This window comes from Juglans microcarpa x Juglans regia, chromosome 7D (assembly GCF_004785595.1).
Source record: "Juglans microcarpa x Juglans regia isolate MS1-56 chromosome 7D, Jm3101_v1.0, whole genome shotgun sequence".
Lineage (NCBI taxonomy): Eukaryota > Viridiplantae > Streptophyta > Magnoliopsida > Fagales > Juglandaceae > Juglans > Juglans microcarpa x Juglans regia.
Genome location: NC_054606.1, coordinates 8,426,388 through 8,453,735, shown reverse-complemented (window position 1 = coordinate 8,453,735; position 27,348 = coordinate 8,426,388). Strand labels below are relative to the sequence as shown.

The 27,348-nt window shown below is 37.0% G+C and overlaps 2 protein-coding genes, 1 non-coding gene and 2 pseudogenes across 3 annotated transcripts; 3 read left to right on the top strand and 2 right to left on the bottom strand.

Annotated features, from left to right (window-relative positions):
• The first annotated feature begins 2,631 nt into the window (after positions 1 to 2,631).
• On the top strand, positions 2,632 to 2,703 carry TRNAG-UCC. The gene has a single exon. It is a non-coding gene; the product is annotated as a tRNA-Gly (tRNA).
• A 113-nt stretch (positions 2,704 to 2,816) lies between these two features.
• Positions 2,817 to 5,511, top strand: LOC121239356 (PGR5-like protein 1B, chloroplastic). The gene is made up of 7 exons (XM_041136600.1): positions 2,817 to 3,194; positions 3,453 to 3,515; positions 3,603 to 3,689; positions 4,059 to 4,296; positions 4,506 to 4,579; positions 4,729 to 4,827; positions 5,254 to 5,511. Exons 1-7 carry the CDS (start codon positions 2,970 to 2,972, stop codon positions 5,338 to 5,340), a joined length of 873 nt encoding a protein of 290 aa, XP_040992534.1. The 5' UTR covers positions 2,817 to 2,969; the 3' UTR covers positions 5,341 to 5,511.
• Positions 5,512 to 6,367: 856 nt separating this feature from the next.
• On the bottom strand, positions 6,368 to 10,976 carry LOC121239357 (respirasome Complex Assembly Factor 1-like). The gene is made up of 4 exons (XM_041136601.1): positions 10,478 to 10,976; positions 9,934 to 10,037; positions 6,673 to 6,802; positions 6,368 to 6,566 (listed from the first exon to the last, which is right to left on the bottom strand). The coding sequence occupies exons 1-4, from the start codon at positions 10,586 to 10,588 to the stop codon at positions 6,528 to 6,530; spliced, it is 384 nt and encodes a 127-aa protein (XP_040992535.1). The 5' UTR covers positions 10,589 to 10,976; the 3' UTR covers positions 6,368 to 6,527.
• Positions 10,977 to 12,176: 1,200 nt separating this feature from the next.
• On the bottom strand, positions 12,177 to 12,800 carry LOC121240067 (annotated as a pseudogene).
• Positions 12,801 to 14,323: 1,523 nt separating this feature from the next.
• LOC121239893 lies at positions 14,324 to 25,556 on the top strand (annotated as a pseudogene).
• The last annotated feature ends 1,792 nt before the right edge of the window (positions 25,557 to 27,348 follow it).

The window sequence follows — 27,348 nt, the reverse complement described above, 5'->3', positions numbered from 1 at the left end:
GAAGGCTCATATCTGATAACACTCTTGTAGCCTATGAGATTCTACACTCTATGAATTCAAGAATGAAAGGTAAAAGAGGTTTCATAACCCTTAAATTGGACATGAGCAAGGCTTATGATAGGGTAGAGTGGAAATTCATTGAAGCCATCATGACCAAGATGGATTTTCCTATACACTGGATCCACATCATCCAAGCATGCCTCAACTCTGTATCTTACTCAATCCTTGTAAATGGAGAACCTCAACAGAGTTTTTTGCCTTCTAGGGGCCTAAGACAAGGAGATCCATTGTCCCCTTATTTATTTATTTTATGTGCAGAAGCCCTCACCTCTCTTCTAAATCAAGCTGAGGCATGTGGCAATTTAACTCCTGTTTCAATTGGAAGAGGTCCAATCACAGTGAACCACTTGTTCTTTGCTGATGACAGCCTCTTGTTCTGTCAAGCAAAGCCTAAGGAACTCAATTGTGTACTTAATATCCTAGATGTATACGAGAAAGGCTCAGGACAGGTCTTAAACAAAGACAAATCTGCCATCTTCTTTAGTAAGAACACTGCCCAGGTAACTCAACAACAGATTTTGCAGCTAGCAGGTATCCAATCCACTTCCAGTTTTGAAAGATACTTGGGCTTACCTGTTCTGGTGGGCAGGAAAAAGATAGCTTCATTCCATTCCCTAATTGACAGAACATGGATTCGAGTAACCAATTGGAGAACTAAGTTTCTTTCTGCTGCAGGCAAGGAGATCCTACTCAAGGCAGTTCTCGAAGCCATCCCCACCTATGCAATGGGAATGTTTTTACTACCAACATCTATTACCAGTAAGTTGAATCAGATTCTCAGGAAATTTTGGTAGGATTTCAATGAAGATTCCTCCAAAATTTAGTGGGTCAATTGGAAGCAACTCAGTGACAGCAAGGAAATAGGAGGACTTGGGTTCAGAGACCTGAGATGTTTTAATCTTGCTTTACTCTGAAACCAAGGCTGGAGGATCCTACAAAATCCAACATCCCTAGTGGCATAAATACTAAAGCAAAAATACTTTAACAAAGTTGGTTTGCTTGAAGCTAAGTTGGGGACAGGGCCTTCCTTTGCAGGAGAGGCATATATGCTGGCTTAAAACTGTTGAAGAAAGGTCTCATCTGGAGGGTTGGAAATGGCCAAAAAGTAAACATTTGGCGAGACAGATGGATACCTTCATTACCTTCTCAAAAGATCTTGATATTTAGAGAAGCAGATTGTTGGTGTGACAAAGCTAATGATCTCATTGACCCTCAATTGAAGCAATGGAGGGAATCTTTCCTTTTTGAACTTTTTACTTAACAGGAAATAGAGGGCATCAAAGCCATTCCAGTCAGCTTAGGGGGGAGAGAAGACAAATTAATATGGCAATTTACTCCTAATGGCATCTACACAGTCAAAAGTGGATATCATCTCAGCAAAGAAATGGAAAGAGAGCTAGAAGGGGAATCATCAGTCAGAATCAGGGACTGCCAAGTGTGGAGGACAATTTGGAAACTTAATGTTCCTCCAGCCACCAAAGTGTTTCTATGGAGAGCATGTACTGAGGCTCTCCCCACTCTAGCTAATTTGAAAAGGAGAAAAGTAGTAGAGGACAGCATCTGTCTGATATGCAAACAGGAACCTGAGACTTCTGACCATGCCTTATGGGGATGTATTGCTACTAAAGATGTGTGGTGTCAAGGTCCAAAGAAAGTGCAGAAGCTATCTCTCCAGAATGATTTGATTTTCAATGTTTGGGCAGGGCTGGTTGACACGCTTGATCCAAGGGAACTAGATGAGGTTGCAGTCACAATGAGGGTGATATGGTCTAGAAGAAATGACTGTTTGCATGGAAAAGTCTTTAAACACCCACAAGAAGTCACAGATCAGGCCAAGACAGAACTTTTCTCTCATAAGGAGGCCCTCAAACAGGAAGCTGGTTTTAATCCAAAGGCTCTGGCAAGGGTTCATAGATGGACAAAACCTGTAGTAGGGTATTTCAAAGTCAATTGGGATGAAGTTGTACAATCAAGGGAGGGGAGGATTGGCATAGGAGTACTCATCAGAGATCATCAAGGTTTTGTGATATGTGCCCTCTGTGCTAACAGAATCTTAAGAGGAAATACTTTTGATATTGAAGCCTATGGGCTACTTTTGCAGCTTTTTTTTGCAAGGAAATTGGCTTAAGGCAGTTCTGCCTGGAGGGGGACTCAAAATAGTTAGTGGACCTACTAAACCAAGCTACTCCCAATTGGAGTATGGGTGGTTGTCTCTTAACAAATGCCAGAACTATATTAGATTCGGCTGCTACTTGGTCAGTTTCACATGTATATCGTGAAGCTAACATGGCAGCTCACAGTTTAGCAAAGGCTGCACTCGAATGCATAGAAGACGTTTATGACGTTGAGAATTGTCCAAACTGTATTTTACCTTTGGTTGCCAAGGATATGATTTAATTTGGTTCCTTTACTTTGTACTATTGAGTTCATGTAAGTGTTTGATGATGATTAATGAGATCAGTTTTATTAAAAAAAAAAAAAAAAAAAAAACTGATACAACAAGGTATTAAGAAAAAAACTAAAGATATTATCTAAGTGAATATGTATTTTTTGTACCAAACTTCCGTGTCAGCGTTTGTAGTCCAACGGTTAGGATAATTGCCTTCCAAGCAATAGACCCGGGTTCGACTCCCGGCAGACGCATTTTTGTTTCTTTTTTACAACAAAAACTGCCGTCTTAAAAAAGAGAAACGACGTCATTCCAAGCACCGCCCACCACCGAAGAGATATTTAACGCGGGAAAAGTTAAACAAACCACAGCCTCAGAGCGCACGCTTTCGTCAAACACGTTCGCCGTTAAAACGTGGGGGCTTCCTTCATTCGTGTAGTTGAGTCACTCTTCTTCCAACTCTAATACATAATCCCCACCGCACGTTCGCCCACTCGCTCATAGCTCCCGACCACAGTTCATGGCCGGAACGAGCGCCTCCTCCTTCACTCCACACGTAATCGGATCCACCGTCTTCGAACTTTCCAGAATTAACCGCACCACAGCTCCGTTTTTGGTCCGGATCTCTGCCAGGGCCAATGGATCCCCCACCTGCGACGACGCCCTTGCCGAGGGTCCCTCTTGCATATTCGTTGGCCCTATCGAGACCGCCAGCCAAGAAACCCTAGAAGCTCTTTATCGTCAAGTAGGTTACGGTGGTTCTCTTGATTTCTTAGTAACTTAATTTTTTTGATTACCGACTCTGGTTGTGTTTGGTTGCCGAGAAAATGTTAAGGAAATGAATTTCAATCTTTTGATATAATTAGCGATTTATTTGGTTCATGATTCCTCTTACCTACTAATGTTATTTGCAATTTAATTCCTGCGAATTTCATTTTTTTTTTTTGTGGTTCTTGGTTTCGCTGTGAAGCTCAAATGCTGAATTTGCCTGTAATTGATGTAGGCACGGGACGCGTATTACAGCGGTGAACCTTTGATAGTTGATGACATGTTTGATAGAGTAGAGGCAAGTTTCATACGCCTTTCTAGTCAATTTGAACTGAATTCATTTGGTGTATACACTGTGCTCTTATGTGGCTAATAATTATAACAGTTAAAGCTACGGTGGTATCGTTCGAAATCCATTATCAAGTACCCTCGTTGTAGTCTTAGGCGGCAATCAACCTATGCAGATGCAGAGGTAATTCTCCATAGAATAGTTTATTCATGTTTGTGAATCTTGCAATATTTTTTTACTGCACGTCTGTTCTTTTTACTCCCTAGTAAATATTGAATGGTGTCAATATTATTCCTCCTGTATGGTTCTAGGAAAGTAAAAGGGAATTTATTTCCAAAGGAGCTGTAATGACCTTGTATTTTCTGTTTTGGCTGACAAAAAGAAAATTATTTTCCTTTGATGATCTGCTATGACCCATCTGGTCAATAGGAAACTGAGTTTTGATACGGCAACATATACGACATATTGGCCGGGATAATTTATTTCGGTTGGTGTTTAGGGCCCCTTGGGTTTTCTCCCACTTGAATATTTCGTGACATGGTTGTAGGACAGGAAGATCTATCACAGGTTTTTGCATTAGCGAGCATATGGATCCTGTTTCTTGCATTTGGCAGTTCAGCATGTATGGTGCCTATGATATACACAGTTGGCCTAGCTTATCAAGATGCATACAGTTCAGGATCTTTTTACAGCAGTCAAGCACCTGTATTGGAGTTTCTTGCCACGTTGAATGGCATTCTTTTTATGGCATTGGGTTCTGTGATTGGCTACCCAATTGCGTCAGCTTCAGGTAATACATTATAAGGTGCAGATCCTTGCATAACAATTCCGGGAAAATAAAAGGCATTTTAGTGCGCACCTGAATGTTAGAGCTTTTTCAGTGGGGACATTAATTATTTGGCTTTATGGATCAAACCTAGAATTTGGATAAGAATACCTTCAATTTGGTTCTTGCTATTGCTGCAAATGTTATCATTACTTACGCATCCATTTCCACAGTTAAAGTGCTACAAGGCCTTTGGAGGAATGACTTAGTAGCACTTAAAGGGGCTTGCCCAAATTGCGGGGAGGAGGTCAGTCTATCATATGTTGTACTATGCAAAGTTCCCTGAGGTTTTTTGTTTTAATTTTCTTTTCCCTATAATCTATATTTATCTTGTCCATTCTATGTTTCAGCTTGCATTTATACACTTTCAATAACTTTATTAGCATTTTCCTGCAGGTGTTTGCATTTGTGAGACCAGACCAGTGCAATAAGAGTCCCCATAGAGCTGATTGTCATGTTTGTGGTTCCTTGTTAGAATTCCGCATCAAGGTTGAGGTAATCTAAATTGCTTCTATTTCTTGCTGTAAAAACTTTATGCCGCACAAAACTGAATTTTTATCTTGTGCAGCTAATGCAAAACTGATAATTAAGATGACAATCTTCATATTGAAGAGGATTCTCTCTTTAACAAGTTAAAGAAAGTCAGATAAAGAACCTCATAGAAGGTTCATACTGTTCAAATGCTATGCACTGTCAGCTCTCGGTGTTGAAACTGTCTTCATAAGCTATTGCGATTTTAGCGGTTTACATATTTATTCATGCTAGTGATCTATTTTTACTATCTAGCAGAGGGACACAAAAAAGTATTTTTCTTTTTATCAGTTTAAATGATACCTTGATCTATTGGCGTACCTGTTTTGCTTCATGTGGATGTTGTCTTTATTGACCATCTCTTGTCTCGTATATTCATTTATTGTGCAGCAATCAGCTTCAAGATTTGGTAGAGGTTGGGTTTATGGCCGCATATACCTGGTACGAAGACGCAGAAACCGGCAGAGTTGGCTCTAAGACCTCTCTAACTGGTAGATTTGGTCTCCGAAGAATTGTATAAATAGCCAAGGTCATAACTCCTTTTCTTTTTTTGGGTGACATGGTGGTGATAATCCTAACAAAAATTCATTTGCTACAAGTCAATAGCTAGAATTTTTGTATTTTAGAATAAAGAATGAGATGGCTCCTGTTTATATTTGGTTCTTGAAGTACCCACAAGATTGTTAAATACTATACATATTTAGAATTGAGGAGCGGATTGATTGATGTGTTCGGCTGTTTGTATTTGTATCAATTTTTCCTTTTGACGCATGTTATAACAACCGAATTAAAATGGGAAGAGAGACATGGCTGTTTCAGAGTCCAAGGAATTCAAAATTACAGTAATCACGAGATGGTCGGTTGGCCTGACTGGTTCGGTAACCCATCCATCGCTCGGGTTGAATCGGGAAGCAGTGAACCTCCTCACGAAATGCCATTTGACTTTAGAAAGCAATAATATTTTGGGGGGGATATATCATATTACTACTCTATTGTCTCGAGCATATTTAAAAAGAAAAACACAAGGTGCTGTGGGCGCTCACAAATTGTTCAATCTATCGAGCCATTGGAAACTTGAAAGCCGACCTGCAAATGCTCCTCCGTTTTATAGCCGGCTACCCTCACGAACCAAAACAAAATTCGGATTTGCAGCAATGTCGAAACAAAAGAACAAAAAAAAAAACAAAAAGATAAAACAAGGAGGAAGTAGGAACATAAGAAAAGGAAGCATACATACAACTGACAGAATACCATCACAAATTTCAAGACAAGCCAATAAAACAAGCCCGGTCTGAACTTGAAACTAGTAGACTTTGTACTCGCAAAAACACAAGCCACATTTAGGAAATATCATGTGCTGAGAGAGAGAGAGAGAGAGAGAGAGAGGACATTTTCACAGTAAAACCACTACAATTTGCTCGAGTACTGTTTTCGGTTTTATAATCATCAATTGTGTGGGCCAAAAAATGCAATACCCAATGAGATGTTAATGAAGCAATGCTTCAATGTTGTAATCAACAGTAGAATGCAAATTATATAAGTCAATGAGAAATTTTCTCCTTGTTCTCAGGGCATAAGCCACAGTGTCTTATGTGAACCAGTCAGACTGCTCATACATCACTTGTGACACAGAGGTGGTAGCTGAATCGATGGTAGCTAGCCAATCAGAAGTGCGCCAAGCTGTATACAAGAATCCAAGCAAGCTGAAAGAATGGAGAGAGATTTGTCAGGCATGGATGTGCAAGATCCTCCTCTCCCTCTTTTGAGAGAGAGAGAGAGAGAGGGAGAGAGAGAGAGATCTCGAAGTACCAGAAAGAGAGTAATGGAAGCAAAAAGTCCTTCCTGGAGGAGGGCTCCATGACCACCAAAATCTTCTTCGTCAATCTTTAGAATCATTGCATAATAACCATATATAATCCCAGAGGAAATCAAAAGGAATCTGCAAACCCCAAATTATCACATAAATTTCTTCAATGATATGATCAATGGAAGTATAATTGGGCTAGTTTGGATCTCAACTCATCTTAACTCATCTCAACTCATCATTACAACTTTTTCAAATTTCAACACAAAATATAATAAACAATTCAACTTTTTCAAATTCTAAAATAATAATAATATCAAAAAATAATATTCTAACAAATTTTATCATTTCAACTCAACTCAGTTCAACATCCAAACGCAGCCTATTATGTCGATCATAAGAGCTGGCAATACTATCCACCTCATCTGAATATACAGAGACCATTGTTTGCTTCAGTTGAGATCTTTCACAGAAAGTGGTTGAAAAGAAAGGGCATCCAACTCAAATCATGGGGAATATTAATTAATCCATCTAATCTGGCTATACAGAGATTTTTTTTTTTTTTTTTTTTTTTTTTGGTACTTTGGATCATCAGACATAGAGAGATACTAGAAGGCCACAAGTTGAAACTTCGGTTCTCAGCAGCGTCCACATGGTACTAAAATGATTTTTTTTTTCCTTTTAGGGAAAAGCTTAAACTGCAAGAAGTGACAGTTCCACATTTTATGGCATTTCCCATATTTCAAGAGCTCAGGTTATCAACTGTCAAAGTCAGAAAGTCAACCGATAAAACCCTTGAAAACAAAAATGTGGTTCCGGAACTCCGGAAGACATTTCTCCAGAAAGGGGAGCAAACCATCACTTCCATTATACACCAAGCATGTGTTGTAGAACAAACTTGATCTAAAAGGGAAAAACTCCATGATATTGGATGTCTAGAGTCAACCTCCAAAATCTAACAAGCGGCAAACTATATAGAAGATTCAACAACATTGGAGGCCTAGAGTCTATTGCACACTATATTTTGTAGAAAAAACTGAAAGCTAACTTCCAAGCCACTCACCAGATAAGGTCTTGTGGACAGAAAATGTTGAACAGATTTCCAAACCGATCTGGTTAGGACATTATTGAGTCAGTTTCAAGATTCCTCAAAGCCTTTGCTTGAAAGGGTACACCAAGATAGCCTTATGCATACAAAGTTCACGTAAATCCTATATTTGCCAAGTTGACAACAAACTTCAATTATTCCCAATTCTATACATCCATCTACTGAAAAGCGCAGTTTTAACTACAAGTAAGTCTTCTGTTATATCATACATACCTTCTTTTTTTTTTTATTGGCACAGGGCGTCCGGGAACAGCATCCCGACTAATCCCTAGTTAATGTTGTTTATGATACATACATTATTATGTTTGAGATAATTTTTTAACCTCTAAATGTCCATCCAACACCACCAACACGAAATTCATAAAAGCTTACAGAATATAGAAGTTTCTCTTTGCCTGTGAAACTTTGCTTAGATCAAAATTAATGAATGGTTGTATCTAAAGACGTAATTCATATTGCTATGTGTTAAACATCGCAACCTCCACCTTTAAAAGTGAACAACAAGTGAACGATCAGAAAAAAGGGAACAACAAGTGACTGATCAGAAAAAAGGGAACAACAAGTGTATCCAACAGATCTTTAGCGGCCCCCCCCCCCCCCCCCCCCCCCCCCCCCCCAAAATAAAAAAAATAAAAATAAAAAACCCAACCCCTGAGTGGGGCAAAATAATGAAATGTCGCTGAATGTTCACGTAATGTAAGAGAAACGCTGGATGCAATCGGCCTTAGGACAACCGGCGTGCAATCGCTGATGTGGTGGCCATGTCATTAATGAAACGACTGTGTTTCAGTTGATTTTTTTGAGGAAAAACGGTGTGTTTTCAACGATATCCCTCCCTCTCTTTCGTATAGTTTTTCATCTTCATCTCCTCTCCCTCTCTGGCTCTCCATCTCCATTTTGCCTCTTCACCTCTGTTTTTATGAACCCGCCGACTCCCTCTCCAATTTCAAGAACAATACTTGCCCTCGTCCTCTCCATCTGTCTAGTTTATAATCCTGGAGAACTTTTGGAAACCCTAAGAAGATTATGATGGCAGAAACAAAAGAAAGGAGGTTCTTAGCTTTGGACGTATGGATCTCTTTAGATTCAGACCAACAGCCCCTTTATTTCCTTATTCCTCAATCCTTGTCTTTCTCATATTTTCTTTCGTGTTCTTGACCCACCAGAAAAGTTCTTGTCAATGGACGTAAAGAAAATACATCGCAGGATGGAGCCATTTCATCAACAAAACCCATTTGGGAAAAATCGTGGAAATGGATTTAGGAGAAACCTGTCAACATGAAATCTAAAAAATGAGTTTGTTTTTGTAGGAGAAATTCTATTAGGAGGCATTTCATCGGTTGTGCTAACCGATAAGTTTTCTGTGTTTTTAGTCTACTTCTCGCCTCTTTTTTATTTTTTTATTTTTTCCTTACATAATCTGTGCCTATTTTTGTTTTCTTTTGTTTTTTTATTTTGTATTTTCCTACATAAGTCGTGCCACGTCCACCCCGGTTACGTCCCGTTTGCAAATGGCGGTTGTCTGTAGAAAAACTCAATGTAAGAGGTCAGCTCTTGTAATGTGAAGCTTCTCCAACACAGAATGCCTGAGCTCTATCCTGAATTATGACAAAATCTGACTCATCCACTGCATGATACACATGCACCAAAAATTTAGGGGGAAAAAAAAAAAAAGTGAATCAACACTGGCGGCCTAATTTACCCAGAGATTTCTGCCCAGGATCCAGATGTCCCTTTCAGGGACTTTTGCATAATGAACAAGGCGGATAGAAAATCCCCCTATCTATCATCAAGGTTAAATATGATACGCATAGCTACGAACTACAAAATATATCCAATGGATATGCCATCCACAAGAATATATTCTTCACAGCAAACAAAATGAGGGTACGGCAGGTTTGTCTATTGGAGTAAAATCCAATAAAAATGCTAAGAAATTGCTATTGAGTCTTTTATTCTTTTAAAATTGATATGAATAACACAAACTTGAAACATGATTGCATCCAAAAAATGAAAACAAGCTTTACCTACATGAACTAGTGAGCTGAAAAGGGGGGGAAATGAAAAAGAAAGGAAGCACTGTAATATAAACGAAGAGGTAGCTGCCACTTTTCTAATAAATAAAACAGCTTAAGAAAGTGCAAAAGCATCAACTTACATGACCAGCCATATACCCCCAACTAAAGGTACAGCACCCCATAGTAGCCCACAAACAAGGGCCACCACTTGTCGAATCCAATGTAATACGTCTCCCAATTGATCCTGCGAGCAAATGGAGTACAAAAAAGCTAAGTCATCGAATTCTAAACTCAAAGCTACCATATGCGCTTCGCCACACCAACTCAACTATAAAACTCGGTAGCAAATAGTGATCTTTATCTGTATCTGAAAGTGGAATAGTGGGATATGTTGCCCATGGAGCAAGCCGAAGCTATAAAGTTGTTCTAGCAGTTTCCACTCACTGAATTCACGTTTGCCTATGCTCAAACACTTGTACGTGTGCTTTTCATATTAAATCAAATAAAATTTTGAAAGCCAAATTCAAAAAAGAAGAACGTAAATGCTGATGCTGCCTTTGCAAGCCGAAAAACACATCGTAGAAAAGAATCACACACTCGGAATCTTACACCAAATAGAGGTTTTAATTTGTATGTATAAGAAAAAAACAGTAGGATTTCAAGTTTTGCTTCAAAGTAAAATACCTTGTCCCAGGAGGCTTCCGGATCCAACAACATGGCGAATTTGAACGGTGACAAGTGACCGATCTGGTATTGTGGTCGAACATTGAATTTGACCGATTTCCCTTCTTTCATTACGATATAAATTTATTAAAAAACACACACAAAAAGAAGAGGTCAAATTCCAAAGTTTCAAAAGGGCTTTGATACGGATTATCAGTAAATTGATGGTTCTTGGCTTCAAGCTTTGCGGCTCAGCGCGGCAAGGGTGAGAATTCGGAGCACGTTAGGGTTTTGCAATGGGCGTAGAAACAGAGCCAAAAAAAGGAGCACTGAACCGTGGAATGGAATGGATAGGAAAGGAATAGCTGAAGAGAAGCTGATAAAATAAAACAAATGAGAAGAAAAGGCTGTTTGGATCTCTAGGAGTAGGGACTTGATGAGACTTGAGAGACTTCGTGATTCGTAAAAATTGGAGTTGCACTGAACTGCACGTGTTCCACTCTTCCCTGTAATTGGCAGCCCGACGTTGAGCTGTTTATAATTTTTTACTCGTTTTATTAAGCGAAAATTTCTGTTTAATGTTTTCTTATTATAATTTTTTTATAATAAACTAATTAATTTATTTGTGACTAAGTTGGAAATTTTTTTTTAAAAAAATGACATTTTATGAGTAAATTCGTGTTTGAATAAAAATTAAATAATAAAATTCAGTTAATTAATATTTGTCTCAATTCGGTTCAATTACAGTTTACAAATATACATTACTCTTATATTGAAAAAAGTGGAGAAAATCATAAATAATTTTTTTTTTTAAAAAGTATTTAAATTTTATATGGGGATTCGTGTCCTAAATGGATTGCTCAAAAAATTATCAGTTCTACTAGGTACAAGCGGGTTGGTGCGCCAACCCGCATACCAATTATTATTTTAATACTATGTCAGATGCTATATTTTTATTAAAAAAAAAAACTCAATAGAAGAAATTCTCTATCAAATCCGGCTTCTTTCTTCTCAAACATTTGTAACAGTCAACAATTCAAATTAACGGTCAGACTCAAACGTCAAACTCCCTCATCTTTTTTCTTCTTCCATATATCTAGGATTCTCTTTCTTATTTTGTATATCTGAGATACATGCATCACCGACTTCACCCTCTCTGATCCTCTGCATCCAACTCTACTACCACCGTCCTCGTAGAATCCTCCACTAGCGTCCATGTATCATACTCCATGTTCCTGTCCCAGATCCATTCCCTTACGACCTCTCTCCGAAGCTCAACCTTTCTATTCAAAGGCCACGTTGCGTTCATTCTCGTCCCTCCCTCCCTCCATATTCCAGTTCTCTATTTCTTTTTTTTTTTCGATTCAACAGAATGAAATACTAAATCATGGAACACAACATAATTGCAAGTTACAAAAAAGATACTACCAATAATATGAAAAAGGGGAAATTTATGATACCATGTTTACTAGTAGACATTAAGACAATGAAAGATTAATGAGTGCTACCAAGAACACCCACAAACACAGTTTAGTGAAGGCAACCGCATTTGCTAATCTTGTGCTCTGCTCCTTTTGAAAGAAGGCTATGGGAATGATGATGCCACAACCCATGAGTCATTAGAGGTATCATAGCTGAAAGATGCATCAATAACGCCATTTGGGTTGCCTGGTGCTGACAGATACTTTTGCTTGTTACTTCAATTATAATTATGGCCATGGCTCTAAGATATTTCCTGGATAAGCTTGTAGCACTCATTTAGTTTTTCCTCATTGATTTTAAGAACATTAGTAAGCTGGTTCTGATATTCTAGGGGATTATATGGCTTAACATCTTCAATAACATGAAGCATTGTTGCAGTAGCTAATATAAAAGGAAGATAGCTCATAACCCTCGAATCGGCAATGACAGAAACAATAAAGATGGCTCATCCAGGGCTTGTCCTGCTGGAACATCAAGCCAGAAGCAAAACTATCATAGTAATTCACAGCGAGAAAAAATGGTCAAAGTAGAGAACCCATAGTGTGCCTTAACCCGCAAAATCCAATCCACAGCCTCTTTCCGAGCCACCATCGAAGGTCCATCTGAGATCAGACTACTTAGACAAACATGGGTTTCTCCTTCTTTAATAATTAGGGACACAGACTCGTCATTATTCCAAACCATGTCATTCTCTACCAAAACTGAATGGAAAAGTGAGTGCTTTTTCACATTCTCATCAGCATTCTTCCTCCTTCTTCCTCGATACCATCTTCTTCCTCAAAACTCTCCTCCTCACAGAAGAGACCATCAATGACCATTCGAGGGCTTGTAGCTGTTGGGTTTCTTCTTCCTGCAGAGCCATCTTCTTTTGAGAAGAAGAGATTGAAGCCTCTGTCATTATACAATGAAAGTTTCAAAACTTGAACGCAACCCCATATCAAAATTCCTCTTCAGCAAATTGTCTGAGAGGGAGAGGGAGAGAGGGAAATCTCTATTTTGCTCTCTTGGCCTTAGGCGTCACCAAAATGAGGCCCAACATCACAATGCACCGTTTTATTAAATTTAAGTCCACCTCAGCTATTGGTGCGCTTCGATGCGCAAAAGCGCCTGAGAGAATCATTTTTCAAAATTTATTGACCAACCAAGTTAGAAGTTTAGAACTAAGGCCTGTTTTTATAGACCTAACAACCTAATCACTTCAATTGTCTTTTGTGACATTAAATTGGCCCAACTAATATCATTGTACTATCAATTTTTTTAATAAAATAATTAACGCGATACTTTTATACAACTAAAAGTTAAAATGGTAACATTAGATATAAATTTTAAATAAATAAATTTTATATAGCCTAAGCCTAGATATAAATCTTAAATGAGTCTGGCTAGTTATAAGTGAGTTTGCACACCAAATCTTATATTGATACTTACATAATTTTTTTTATTAAAAAAATTAAAAGAAGAAAATTTTGAGAGAATAAGAAAATCTTCTATATCACGAAAATCATTTTTATTTTCAATTTGTACCATTTCGTTAAACAGATACTTTACATGTCAACATCGGTATGCGAATTAGTGTACGAACTGACTTGCAATAAGACTTTTTTATCTTAAACAGACAAATCTTAAATATAAGGTCTCGTTTGTTTTCGCAGATAAGATGAGATGAGTTGAAATAAAAATAAAAAGTTGAATAAAATATTGTTAGAATATATTTTTTTAATATTATTTTTGTTTTGATATTTGAAAAAGTTGAATTCTTTATTTTATTTTGTATGAAAATTTGATAAAATTGTAATAATTAAACGACATGACATGAGATAAAATTTTTGAGAAAGTGAAGAGACCTACATCTTAATAGTGTGATCTATTTTTTTCAAAAATAATATACAAAATTTATCTATTTAAGACGTGTACATATCATTAGTCAACATGAAAAAACCATACTTTTAACTTAAAATGTATTTATAACTTTATATTAAAAAAAGTATTGTTATATTCACAAAAGAGTTTCACAAAAATAATATCATAAACTGACATAATTTTATCTGATCCGTTAGATTTATTTTATAATTTGATGAATCACATCAAATCACGTCAATTTATATGATTTCTTTTATATAATCCCTTTATAATTAGATTATTTCTCAAAAAAAAAAATCTTGAGAGGTTTGGATTAAAAAAAATAATAAAATAAAATAAAACCTTTTAAATCATTTCATTTCATATAATCATTACAAATTTTTTAAATTTTCACATAAAATATATTAAAAAAAGTTAACTTTTTCAAATCTTTAAATAATAATAATATTTAAAAATAATTTTCTAATAATATTTTATCCAACTTTTAATTTTCATCCCAACTAACTATACAATCCTTTTTACATTTATAATTTTATATTCTTCGTCACCTTTCTCTCATCGTCTTTTCGTGACTTTCGTCTTCGAGTTTCCCATATTCGGAAATTTCACGCACACGCACGCACGCACTCACTCTCTTTGTCAGATCCTCCGTTGGCCTTTTCCGACCTTCGAATTAGGGAATAGAGTGGAGAGAGATGGGTAGCCCTAAGAAGCACCAGAGCAATGGCTTCTTCGCTCCCGTGAGCTCTGGTTTGTCCACCTTCGGCAACGCCATGCATCGATCCGTCAACGGGTATTTGCGTTTCTTTGTAATCCAATCCTTCTCTCTAATTCAACTATACTAGTAGACGTTTGTACGTTGTGATTAATTTTTTTATGGCTCATTTTTCTCTCTCAGACGTTTACATTGGTATTTCGGAACCTTACTTGTTTTTCCTTCGCATGCTCCTCGTAACTTGTGTGTAATCAATATGAGCTCTTTTTTTTTTTTTTTTTTTTTTTTTTTTTTTTTTTTTTTTTTTTTTTTTTTTTTTTTTTTTCTTTTTAGTGTTCGAGGGTGATCGTGATCTGTTGGTCTTACACTAAGGATTGTTGTGGTTTGTATGTTCGTGATGCAAATGCTTCTATGATTTTGATTTGATACTGTCAAAGTAAGCTGAATTTGTGTATGAGATTAAAATTACTTCTTCTGATCACTTAAAAGTGTTCCGTGTTTGTTTTATGTGTGGTGAAATAGACAAATGGATTTTGATACACGTCCCATTGAGCTGAATCTGGGTATAATATTCGGGATTAGTTATGCTGTAAAGTTAAACCGAAAGGGTCTGGCGTCTGGGCATTTGTTACTTTCAAGGGTGATATTAACACTTTAGTTATCTTCTTGGATACCAGAGAGTCTCGTGGCCCATTGATTGTGTATCAATACCTCTGGTATGCTTAGACTTTATCTGCTTCAAAAGGTGCTATTATGAATGAGAAATACGTGCCTGAGAAATACGTGCATGATCTTCGTTCTATGCTTGGTTAGGAGCGATCATGTTGAGATCTTGGCTCATTTGTGTTAATATTGTATTGGTTCTAGGTTGCTTGGTTATGAAGGGGTAGAAGTGATAAATCCTGAGGGTGGCAAAGAAGATGCAGAGAAGGAAGCTCAGAGAGGAAGATGGAAACCAGAGGTGTTCTTCCTTTCTTGTCTACTCCAACACTCTGTTCTCTCATGTTAAGTGGGTTCCTTTGGTGGATGGTTTTTTTGGTCTCGCGTTTCCTTTTATATTTTTTTATGGCTGAATTATCTTGATTTTCAGTTACATCTACGTTGAGAGTGCTGTTAAGAATGTTTTGATTCTGTTTCGTGGAATTATTTGTTTTCTATAATGACCAGGCGCCATCTCTTGGTCAAGAAGCTCTGAACATATTGGAGAATCAGTTTATCATAGATATTGAGATGGCGTTGTAACTTTGTTTCTTGTTGGGTACCCCAGAGTCAATGTGGATGACATGTTTGCGTGACCCTAGGAAGCTATTCTTACTCACGAATCAGGGATGTAACCGGTCTGGTCTGGTTCGGTTTTAGACAAAATTTAAGACTGAATCGGTATGTACCGATTTTATATTTTTCAAAACCGATTACGCATTGGTTATCCTCCTAAACCGGTATTTTCGGTTTTACCGATTTCCGGTCTGGTCCTGTCCAATTTTTCAGTTTTTTTTAAATGTAAGTTTCATAATTTGTCATTAAAAATTTGTTTAAAAAAAAAACTGGTTTAAAAAAATCTGTTTTATACTTTTATTAATATATTAGACTATATAATAATATTAATATTAGACTATTGGTATAGTTATAAGTTATATATTAGTAGCAGTTATAAACTATATATTTAATGTTAATATTAGTTATAAGCTTTTAGTAAAAACTTGTAGTATTAATTATAAGTATAACTATAGTCATTAGTCTATATTAGACTATTAGTATTAGTTATAAATTTTTAGTGATTTAGTATTAACATTTTATGTAATAAGTTATAAATTATAATAAGAAATTATTTCATATATGAATAAATATTATTATATATATTATATATAAAAATTTCACATAAAAATTTATAATTATACATAATATATAAAACTTATATATATTAATATATATATATAATATTTTGTATAAAATTTATATATATAATAATACAAATATTATTTTTTATATATATTTTTTATCAACCCGTCCGGTTCAAAAAATTCTAAAACCGGAACCGGCCGGTTTTTACATTCTAAGAATCGGTCCCGGACCGGACCGGTTCAAAATCGGTAAAACCAGTCCGGTCCGGACCAATTTTCCGATTTAAATTTACACCCATACTCATGATGAATGCATCCCTCCCTCAGTTACATTTTTCAACATTTAGCCTGTCTTCATACTCAAATAACATAGCTTCATGGCTTCTATATTAGAAAATGAGACTATTCCTGTTCATCTTTGCTATTTAAACTGCAGTGAGCGATTGGGAAACAGAGGGGTATGAGAGAGAGAGATACAAATGGGTTTTCGATTTTTCAGGGAAGGAAGCGATGAGGTCTTTGGATTAAACCGTACGTCGCAGGGTTTGTTTAGAAGTTACAATTTGTGGCAATGAATGTTTATTTGAAACAGTGAATAAATTTGTCCAACTCTTATTATAGATTCGATATTTTATTGCATTCTATCACCGTCTCTTGCGGTTTTGCTGCCAAATCAGACTTTTGAACTCCACTTTTATATATTTATATAGATATATGAAAAGCTTTGGTGAGTTTTTTCTTATTTGTGTTAGTTATTTTACACTGATATGTGAGATTATTATTTTGCGTCTCCATTAATGCTGATAGTTTGAGACTGCTGTTTTGCATCGAAGGATAGAGACAGCTACTGGAAAATGATGCACAGATATATAGGCTCAGACGTCACATCAATGGTCACACTTCCTGTCCATATTTTTGAGCCGATGACTATGCTTCAGAAAATGGCAGAGGTTTGTGATTTTTTTCTTTTTGTAGAATTATTCTGTTAGTATGTGTACTTCTTGTGTTGTGTCATTTACAAACTGTGCAATGCCCGTGACAGTTAATGGAGTACGCCTACCTGTTGGATCAGGCAGACAAATGTGAGGATCCTTATATGCGGTTGGTGTATGCTTGTGAGTATCCTTTTTCATTGATATTTCACTTTGCATGTGGAAGCAGTGCCTGATGACGGATGGTGTTTCTGCCACTGATTGCAGCATCATGGGCTATCTCTGTCTACTATGCCTATCAACGAACCTGGAAGCCTTTTAATCCTATTCTTGGGGAAACTTATGAATTGAGTAATCATGGAGGGATTACATTTGTCACAGAGCAGGTGAGTTGTAAGGGAATTAATTTTTCTTCAGACTTCTATCTAGTTTCTTTCTTTCTGATGCATGCTTAATTTTAAAAAATGCTAATCTCAAACGTATCCACAACCCCTCCAACCGAAAAAAAAGGACTCCAGTGGCATATGTACCTTATTCCAACCCTCCTCTATCCCTTTTTCATACTGTCGAGTTTTCATTATTCTGTTGTCTGTATTTTGAATTTTTGACCTTGTATTCCCTTTTCCGATGAGTGCTGGTCACGCTGAAAACGAGCATTTTACTTATGATGTGACATCAAAGCTAATGACTAAATTTTTAGGAAATTCTCTTGATGTTTACCCTGTTGGAAGGTAATACTTGTTTGGTTATTCTCCATTAATTGTTACATCTTGTTCTGAATTCGTTATGTCATCTAAGTTGTACAGACACCCTTAATGTTTATATCAGAATCAAAAGTGGCTCTAGTATATGGTCAGATGAATGAGCCGCCTGAAGCTCGTGTAGCAGGTTGCTGACATTTAGTTAAAACTTTGTGGAAGTCAAAGGATCTTGTGTTTGTTTTTTTTCTCATGCTAGTCCCTTGTAATCTAACTGTAAAGTGAGGCTTCATGGTTTCAAACTTTCAACTGTTGTATAACATGTTCTTGTCCGACATAATCTAGTAAGTTGTGAAAACTGTAGACTTCTGTAGCAATTTTAAATAGATAATAGCCGTCCATCACGCATCATTTTTATGTTTGGTCCAGTGTTGTCAAAAGCGTGCTTAAGCTCAAAGCGGCAAGGCCAAAACGCTCTGCTTATCAGAAGCAAAGCCCATTTACAAAAGCGTGCTTGTAGTATGAGCTTAAAGTGCAAAAAGGCATGGTTTCAGAATTAAAAAATATATATAAAATATCATTTCAAGACCTAGAAAATGATGTAAACAAGTATTCTTCAGTATGTAGATGATATTGAAGATCATATACATACCATAGCTCCACATATATGTCATATGTTCTGTATATGCTTTGAACTCGATATAATAGTCCAAATTGGATCTCTAGATGGAATGGTATTTGATTGCTTATGTTAGTATAGAAGTTAATACCTACAATTAAAGCTGAGACGTGGCAATCTGTGAAGCTGCCACATGTTTTTTATTAACGTTGATGGATGAAAACATTACGAAGGATCCTCTTTCTAATTAACTCATAAGTCATACCACACGCAGTTAATTCTCAAAAAAAAATTTGTAGTATCTTAAACCTAAGTACCGCATAGCACAAGGGTGTTTGACCAAAATTTCCTAAATCTATGTATTTGATTACTTGATTTTCGTGTTGCATTACCCTAATAAATTGAGTTAATATGCTATATATTTTACCATCTAGCTTTCTAAACCTTTTTTTTTTTATTGTATCTTGTGGGTTTTTTGTTGTTATACATTAATTTTTAAAATATGCACTTTACTTCAATCAGGCATGCGCTTGCGCTTAAGTGCGCCTAGCACTTTTAACAACACTGATTTGGCCACTCATATCTCAATGGAAACATCTGGTTGACTTTCTCCCAAAAATCTATTTATGTTATTTCTAGAATCCCCTCCAAAAGACACAGAAATAATGTTCATCATTATGTTATTCTTTTTTTTTTTTTTTTTTTTTTTTTTTTTCAGGATGAAAATCCTTTAATATTAACATACCATATTGTTCACAGAACACGTGTCACTCTTAAAAGGGATGGTGTGGTCTTAGATTTGGTGCCATCTCCTACAAAGGTTAATAATCTGATTTTTGGCCGTACGTGGGTTGATTCCCCAGGGGAGATGATTATGACAAATTTGACTACGGGAGACAAAGCTGTTCTATACTTTCAGCCATGTGGCTGGTTTGGATATATTCCACATATCCCTCTGTATTTTTGTTTCTGTGAATTGCACTGTTCCTTGTATTCATATCTATAAGTCATTCGAGTTGGTGGCATTCTTACCTGTGGAATTTTTAACCTGAGATTGAGATGGGAGATGGTCTCATGGGAGATGTGTTTGATTTCTTCTACCACATGTTTTCTCTTAATTCTGTTATTTGCTACATTCTTGTTACTGTGCAAGGTAGAATTGGAACGATAAGTTCAATTACACCTGTACATCTCGATCAATTTAAAGGTCCCCCCACGTAAAATATTAAAAAAAATCCTCAACAGTAATTCCTGCAACTATCACGGCAATTGTTTTTGATTTGTTCCGTTCCGTGTCTTAAAGTGGTTTGGAGTGTATGGTTCAGTTATATTGCCGGGATGTGTCCTAAGCTTTTGGTTTTGTAATTGCTGTTAGACCTGTAGTTGTGTCTAGGACTCTGCTGCTTGTGATAAATCGTATAATCAACTAGAGTTCTTCTCTCTGGGGGTTGGGGGGTTATTGCTCCCATTGCTCTTGTTGGCTTCCCAGTTTTGGTACATCATGCTTATTGAAAATATCTGGCACATGAGGATTTGTATTATCTCTATTACAATTTTTGTTTGTCGCAGAGCTGGTCGATATGAAGTGGATGGGTACGTGTATAATGCTGCTGAGGAGCCAAAAGTATTGATGACTGGGAAATGGAATGAATCAATGAGTTATCGACCGTGTGACATGGAAGGGGAGCCTCTTACAGGCACAGAACTAAAAGAGGTTATTTTCCCTGGACCTAGCTTTACTTATATCTAATTTTCAGTTTGTAAAATATTTTGGATACTATAGAAGGCACCTGATGGGGTTAACAATAGAATGTTAGATTATTGAGCACAAGTGAAAGCGTGAGTGAAGTTAGGAGCTGCAATTTTGGAGGGTCTTATGATCCGATGTGCATATACACAGATGCACATATACTTGGTATATGTACTTTTGTTAAAAATAAATATAGCATTCTCTTGACATCAATTGGCTTAGTTCACTGTGTCAGATGGAGCTTTTCATGCTTAGGCTGCTAGGGGAAGCCTGATTTGTTACATAGCTTAGAAAGACTGGAATGCAAGATTTATTACTTAACAAATGGGGTAAACTTTACTGAGCAAGTGCTCACTAGTTTTTTATCTTCGTAAACTTCTTTAGGAAGTCTTGGTCTCTTAGACTTGCCTTCTGCTTTGCCATAGAGATATGCAACAAGAGGAAGATGATAAGGCCTTCAATAATTTATTATGCTACAAGAGGATCATAAGGCCTTAATTAGGCCTGCAACCCAGCCTGTTACAGTCGGGTTTGCGACCGACCTGACCCGACCGGTTCCAGTTAAGACACCAAAGCAATGCGACCCACACAAAAGTAAATCGGGTCGAACCTGTATGACCCTACCATTAAAATCAACATCGTTTTACTTTTCAAAAGATGCTTTTAGAAACGTATATATTCACAGAGAGAAGTGGTCTATTTTGGGTATTGGGTAATGGGTACTCATCAGACCATTCGGTTCTTAAGCCCCTTGATCTGGGTATTAAAGAAATTTTCGATCTGGTTGTTAGGAAGTTCGAAAGATTCCTCTCGATACCGGTCTCTCCGATGTTTCTGTTAACTGGTTTTGTCTATTATATCACAATGTTTGTTTTCGTAGAGGACTGGATCGGTTTGCGGAGCTCAGCTGGTTCTTTGAACGCAGTGATGTTCACTCTTTTGTACTTTCTCTGCCTTTCCTCTTCTTTGCTTGTGTTCTCATTGAACCTAGTCAAATTCCGGCTTCTTATGTCCCTGATGTTGAAGAAAGTAGGCGATCTGATGTTAGGAATTTGTGGGTTTTGGTTTGAATAATGTGAGATCCATAAATTCTTATGTTTATAATTTATTGTTTTTTTTTATTGACTTTGTAATTTATGTTGGTGTGTTTTATTTTTCCTAGTATTTAATTATTATTTATTTGTGTTATTTTATTTTTAGTGTTTTATTTTGGCTTGTGTATAGTTGTGGTAATTTATTTTAGTGGGGCTGTGTGTGTATGTGTGTTTTATTAAAGCCCAGCCTTGTGTTTTGAAATGAAGCCAACCCGTGTAGTGTTTGAAGCCCAACCCGTGTGCCTAAAACCCAACCCAGCCCGTGTGTGTGTGTTGCGTTTGAGCCCTGCAGCCCAGCCCGTGCGGTTTTGTAACCCAGCCCCTCCACTTAGTCGAACGGCGCCGTTTTGGAGGATGACCTCTAAGGCTTCATCATTTTCCTTCTTGCGCCGCACAGCTCCTTCTTCCTCCTTCTGGTTTCTTCTTCATCATCTAGCTGCTGTCATGCCAAATTCATCCACCAATCTCAGCTCGGCATCATAGAAAAATTACTTCCCTCATCACCGGCCACCACCACCTTACTTTCCACCTCCTCCTTTCATTGTTCTTCTCGGTGTCACTCGGCATGAGCACCGAAGGCTTGCTGGCAAGCCATCGCTCCACGCGGCCACCTCCTTCCACCGTGAGCAGCTCCATGTCGACCAGAAGTGAGCCCCGTGTTGCCCTGTCAGCTGCCACACCATTCGTCCGCACGAAATCTTCTCCACGGCTTGAGCTGCCGCATTGTTCTTCTTCCACCCGTGCGACACATAACCCCTCCAACCGTCACACTTGGCCTATAAATAGGCCAAGACTTCTACAATTTAATTCTTCCGAGTTCCTCTTCCTTCCTCTCTTGTCTAAACCATCTTCATTTCTTGTTGATTTGAGTTTTATTCTGTGTTTTTATTGGTGAAACTGAAAGCTTGAAGTTTGGCCGTGGTTGGTTTTGTTCTAAAATTTGTGAAAATTCAATCGGTTTGTTTTGGTAAATTGTTGGAAATTGCCGTGTGCCGCCACCTTGAGCAACGCCCTTTTCGAGTGATCTTTCAGAATTTCCTAACTTCGTGTGTATGTAATTTTCCAGTTTTATAATTATATTGTTGTAATTGTCAATTGTAAAACTGTTGATTTGTTGGTTTGATGGAAATTGGGCCTTGGGCCGTTGAAGTGTTGGGTTGTGATTGTAGTTGGTTTTGGTGTTGGGCCTTGGGCCGGATTGGAGGTTGGGATTACGTGTGTATTTGTGAAACTGTATAATTGTAAATGGAGGGTTATTTTATGTAAATGAGTTGTTTTAATATTTATTCTAATAAACTGTTATAATGCATATTTATCGTTTATAATAAATTGTACTGTGATGTCACGTTGTCTGTTGGAATTGAGACTGAATATGTTGGTGCGTGTGTATTACGACCCTAAGTCGAGATGGGGCATTATCTCGGTAGAGCTCCTCTGGTCACTCGGGAGCGTAACAGACTGATGTGACATCCCTTGAGTTGTCGCAGGGCGACGACGGGAACGGACAAGACGGTAACGCTCTCGTACCGATTCCATGACCTTTTGGTTGGCGAGATTAGAGGATGCTTGTCCATGTACGCGCTGGGCGCGGAACTGAGCATTGCTCGTTACGAAGTCTCATGCACGGACGTTACCCGTGATGTGACGATGAGTGCTAGGGTGTGCGGACGGTCCATAGGGGAGACCGTGGTGCATGCATAATAAAATAATGGTTATGACTGGGCCAAAATGGAATTTTTGGCGTGAGTTGTTAAAAAGGGTATTTTTGGGAAAAAGAAATGTGGATATTGTTTTCTGTATTATTTGTTCGTATGGAGACGCGTGAATTTATTAATATGTTTTAAATCTCTTGGATGTTGTTTTGGTTAATTACTTGCTGAGATGTCATAATCTTATTATGGTGTTTTACCTTACAGTTCCGTCTTATAGTGCTATAGAGTCTGACGTAGAGCCCGAGTATGAACCCGAAGGATTAGCTCCGCCGAAGGTCTGTGTTGCTGAGTTATTGTTCAGCGTTATGGGATTTGTTTCCCCTATGTTATTTCATGTTTTTAATTTATCTGTCGGATGACTGTATAATCCTTGTAAAGTTATTTTACTGTTTTTTAACAAATTATGGTACTTAACAAAGAAAGAGCTTTTTATTTCTCTGCTGCGAATATTTTTGTACACTTATTGCATGTTGTACATACTCTAAGCATTGGTCGTTGGGGTGCGTGATCCGTGTGGTCATCATCCCGGTATCACGAACTCCACAAAAATAACACGTGGGGGTCGAGGGCGCAACAAATAATTTGGGAGAGGAAATTCACGGTGCAGACTGCAGACCCTATTTGCGGATTCGGGTTGCGTTGTGATGGAGTACGGGATAACTGGAATTATATTGTGGAATTATATTTTAAGAAGAATTTTGGGGATTTGAAGGCTGCGAGGGATGAGATTTTGCGGCTCGCTGGCGTTGTGGAGCATGGGATGTTCCTTGACCTGGCCACCATGGTCATTGTAGTGGGGGATCTTGGCATGAAGGTGAAGAATAAGTTTAACTGATTTTATGATCATTGCCTAACTTTATTTTTATTTAGGGAGGAATATTGGAAATTTTTTGTTTTGCATTTTTCTCTTCTCCTCTTCATTGCATAGGAAACCCAAAATTTTTTGGTCACCATTTTCTATTTCGTTGCGTGTTCCTCTTCTCCTCTTCTTTGCATAGCAAACCCAAAGTTTTTTGTTCACCATTTTCTATTTCATTGCATGTTTCTCTTCTCCTCTTCTCTGCCTAGCAAATCCAAAACTAGAGTTTGAGGAATTAGTAATCAGTATGCTTTTATACTCTCGGACGGATTGACACCAATTAACAAATCCGTTACTTAGTCGGGTTGGAGACCCGCTCAAGTAATACCCGATAAAGGTCGGGTCGGGTCAGTCTATTTGGGCCTAGTGGGTGCTCGGGTCACATGCACACCCCTAGCCTTAATGGCACATTTTTGTAGCCTAAAAACTCCTGGTCTGGTTGATTCAAAGCCACAAGTTTTAAGATAAGAGTACAAGAAAATTAGAATTATCTTCTCCTTTTAAACACCAAGGTGATTTTCCCAGTTGAACTAGCTGACACCCTTTTAGATAGTAAAACACTGTTAGTTCCCAGACTAGTTATTGGCAGCTGCCCCCTTTTCCTTTTTTTTTTTCCCACAGGTTTGGCATCTTGCTGATGTTCCAGAGAATGAGAAATTTCAATACACATATTTTGCACATAAGATAAACAGCTTTGACACTGCTCCTAGGAAGTTGTTGGCATCAGATTCTCGGTTGCGGCCTGATAGATATGCACTTGAGAGGGGTGATCTATCCGAAGCTGGAGCAGAAAAGAGCAGGTCTCTCTCTCCTTCCCCCCCCCCCCCCCCTTTCCTCAACAAAGAGATATCTAGTTGCTTTAAATTTCCGGGTGGAAATGAGATTATTATACGTCATGTCGCAATAAATGCTCTTTTTTTTTTTAATAATAATGATGGTTTTCAAGGTTGTCATTGTCATTCTAGTATTTTGAAATGGATGAGAATTAACCAGTTTCAAATCAATATTTTTATGGAATAAGAACAATAAGAACATATATCACGTAGTCCCCACCAGAAATTTATATTTCTCGAGGTTGTTTCTTCCTTAAAAACTTACATTGTGAGTTTGACCCTTCTTTCAGTTTGGAGGAGAGGCAGCGAGTTGAAAAGAGAAACCGAGAGGCCAAGGGACATCAGTTTGCACCAAGATGGTTTGATCTAACTGATGAAGTTACATCCACGCCCTGGGGTGATTTGGAAGTCTACCAATACAATGGTAAATACACGGAACACTGGGGTGCTGTAGATAGCTCAGAAATCGTGGATGAGATTGATGGTAGATCAGTTCAACCCATGGCAATATGGTAATTTGAGTACTGCATAATGAGCTACCTCTTGTTCTATATTTGGTTGAGAAATTCTGCAGTTAGTTGATGGAACAATTTCTGGTGTGAGATTGTAATCCATTATTTCTTACTCGTTGATCCTAGTAAGTTCAGTTTCTGTTACAGGAATATGTAATTATTCCACCTTTTATAGAAGCTCTTCTTTTTCTAGTAAATGAATTGTTAGCTGTTATTGTTCATCTAGTTGGAATTCCACAGGCGAAGGGATGATGGTTCGAAGGATGCTTAACCCTATCGGACAAAAAAACAACTCCCAAATATCAAATAGAAATATAGCAAAAACCATCCGAAACCAAAAAAGTTAACCAAATCAAAGCATCACAGATATACAAATGTAGATCTTAAAACATTTGAGATGGACAATGAAATGTGACAAGTTACATCTTATAAAGTTTTAGGAGTTTGACCATAATCTACCTATCCAAATAGAGAAGTGTTAAAGAAACAAATAGATTACACAAAAGTAAATCTACAAAGTGACATGACTTTATGTGATTCGTTACTTTACAATAAAAGTAACTTTAGAATCTAATATACCACATCAAGTCACGTTATTTTGTGGATTTACTTTTGTATAATCTCTTTGTAGCTAAATTATTTCTTGTCCAAAACTAATTTTTAAGGCCCCACCTAGTTGGGCATGAGCAAAAGTTCTCTCATATATATAAATCAAAATGACTATATATACTTATGAATTATATAAGTAAGAAATCGAGATACATTTCTAAAGACAATAATGTTTTTTTCTTATTAGAGAATTACTATGTTTGTAAAGAGAATTATTAAAAAAATAAAAAAAGGTAATTTGACGTAGTATCTTAGATCTACTTTATATTATAATAAATAGAGACTAACATGCAAGGTCAGATCAAGTATAAAACAAATTTTCACAATTCATTTTGTGAGTAAGCATTTAACTTGGGATTTGTTGAAATCAAACATGGATGGCCTGATATGGCAGGGGTGTGGCCTCCTACCATCTATATATAACGGTTTGGGAAAAAATACCGTTAGAAATAATTGTCCGGGGAAGGTTTTTGCTGGCTCAACGAAGGTAAATTCATTCACCCGTCTCACTGACAGTTGAGAATGCAAGACAACATGGTTTTGCCCTCCCAACATCTCCCAGAGTAGTTGTGTTTTTTTTTTTTAATCATTGCATGCGTGACTGTGCATGGGCATGCAGCATAATTGGGGCTTGGCAGCTGTGCATGTGCCCTTTTTTGCATTAATGACGTTTTTCTTTCAGTGTTTTAATTTATTAAATTCCATTATTTGTATATGTAGATTGAACAAGTGATTCCGACTCTTCGTAATAAATAAATAAAATTATGATTTTTAATAATATTATGATTTTTTTTTATGATTTTTAAAAATATTTAAAAATGTTAAAAAATGAATGGAAAAAAAAAAAGATAATACAGAAAACACTAACGAAAGCTCCAACGGAAGCTTCCAACTGTGGGAATAGCACCGTCCATATTTTTTAAGAGGGTTTATTTTCGTTATTCAACTCCCTAAACATACACCGAGACAGAGTTGCATTAAACTACACAGTCTCCTAGCAGGCATGTGCAATGTGCATTCAATTGTTTTTTTTTTTCTCACACTTATTATCTGTTCTTTTCGTTTAGAATAATGCTTAATATTTCCTTTTCTCTCATTTTGACTGTTTATATATTATTTATCTTTTTTAATTTTATTTATTTATTAATTAAAAAATTAATTATTGATGTATTTATATTTTTTTAAAATGTTTAAAAATATTAAAAAAATATGAAAAAATAAATAAATTTTATCTAAGCGGCATCAACGGTTACTGTTAGGCAAGCCTACTACTCTTTCATTTATACTGATCTATAAGGAAGCTAGAGAGAGAACCTGATGGTCAAATTGGGCAAGTTGATAACTTTATTATTGATGCCTTTGAATTTATGGTACTT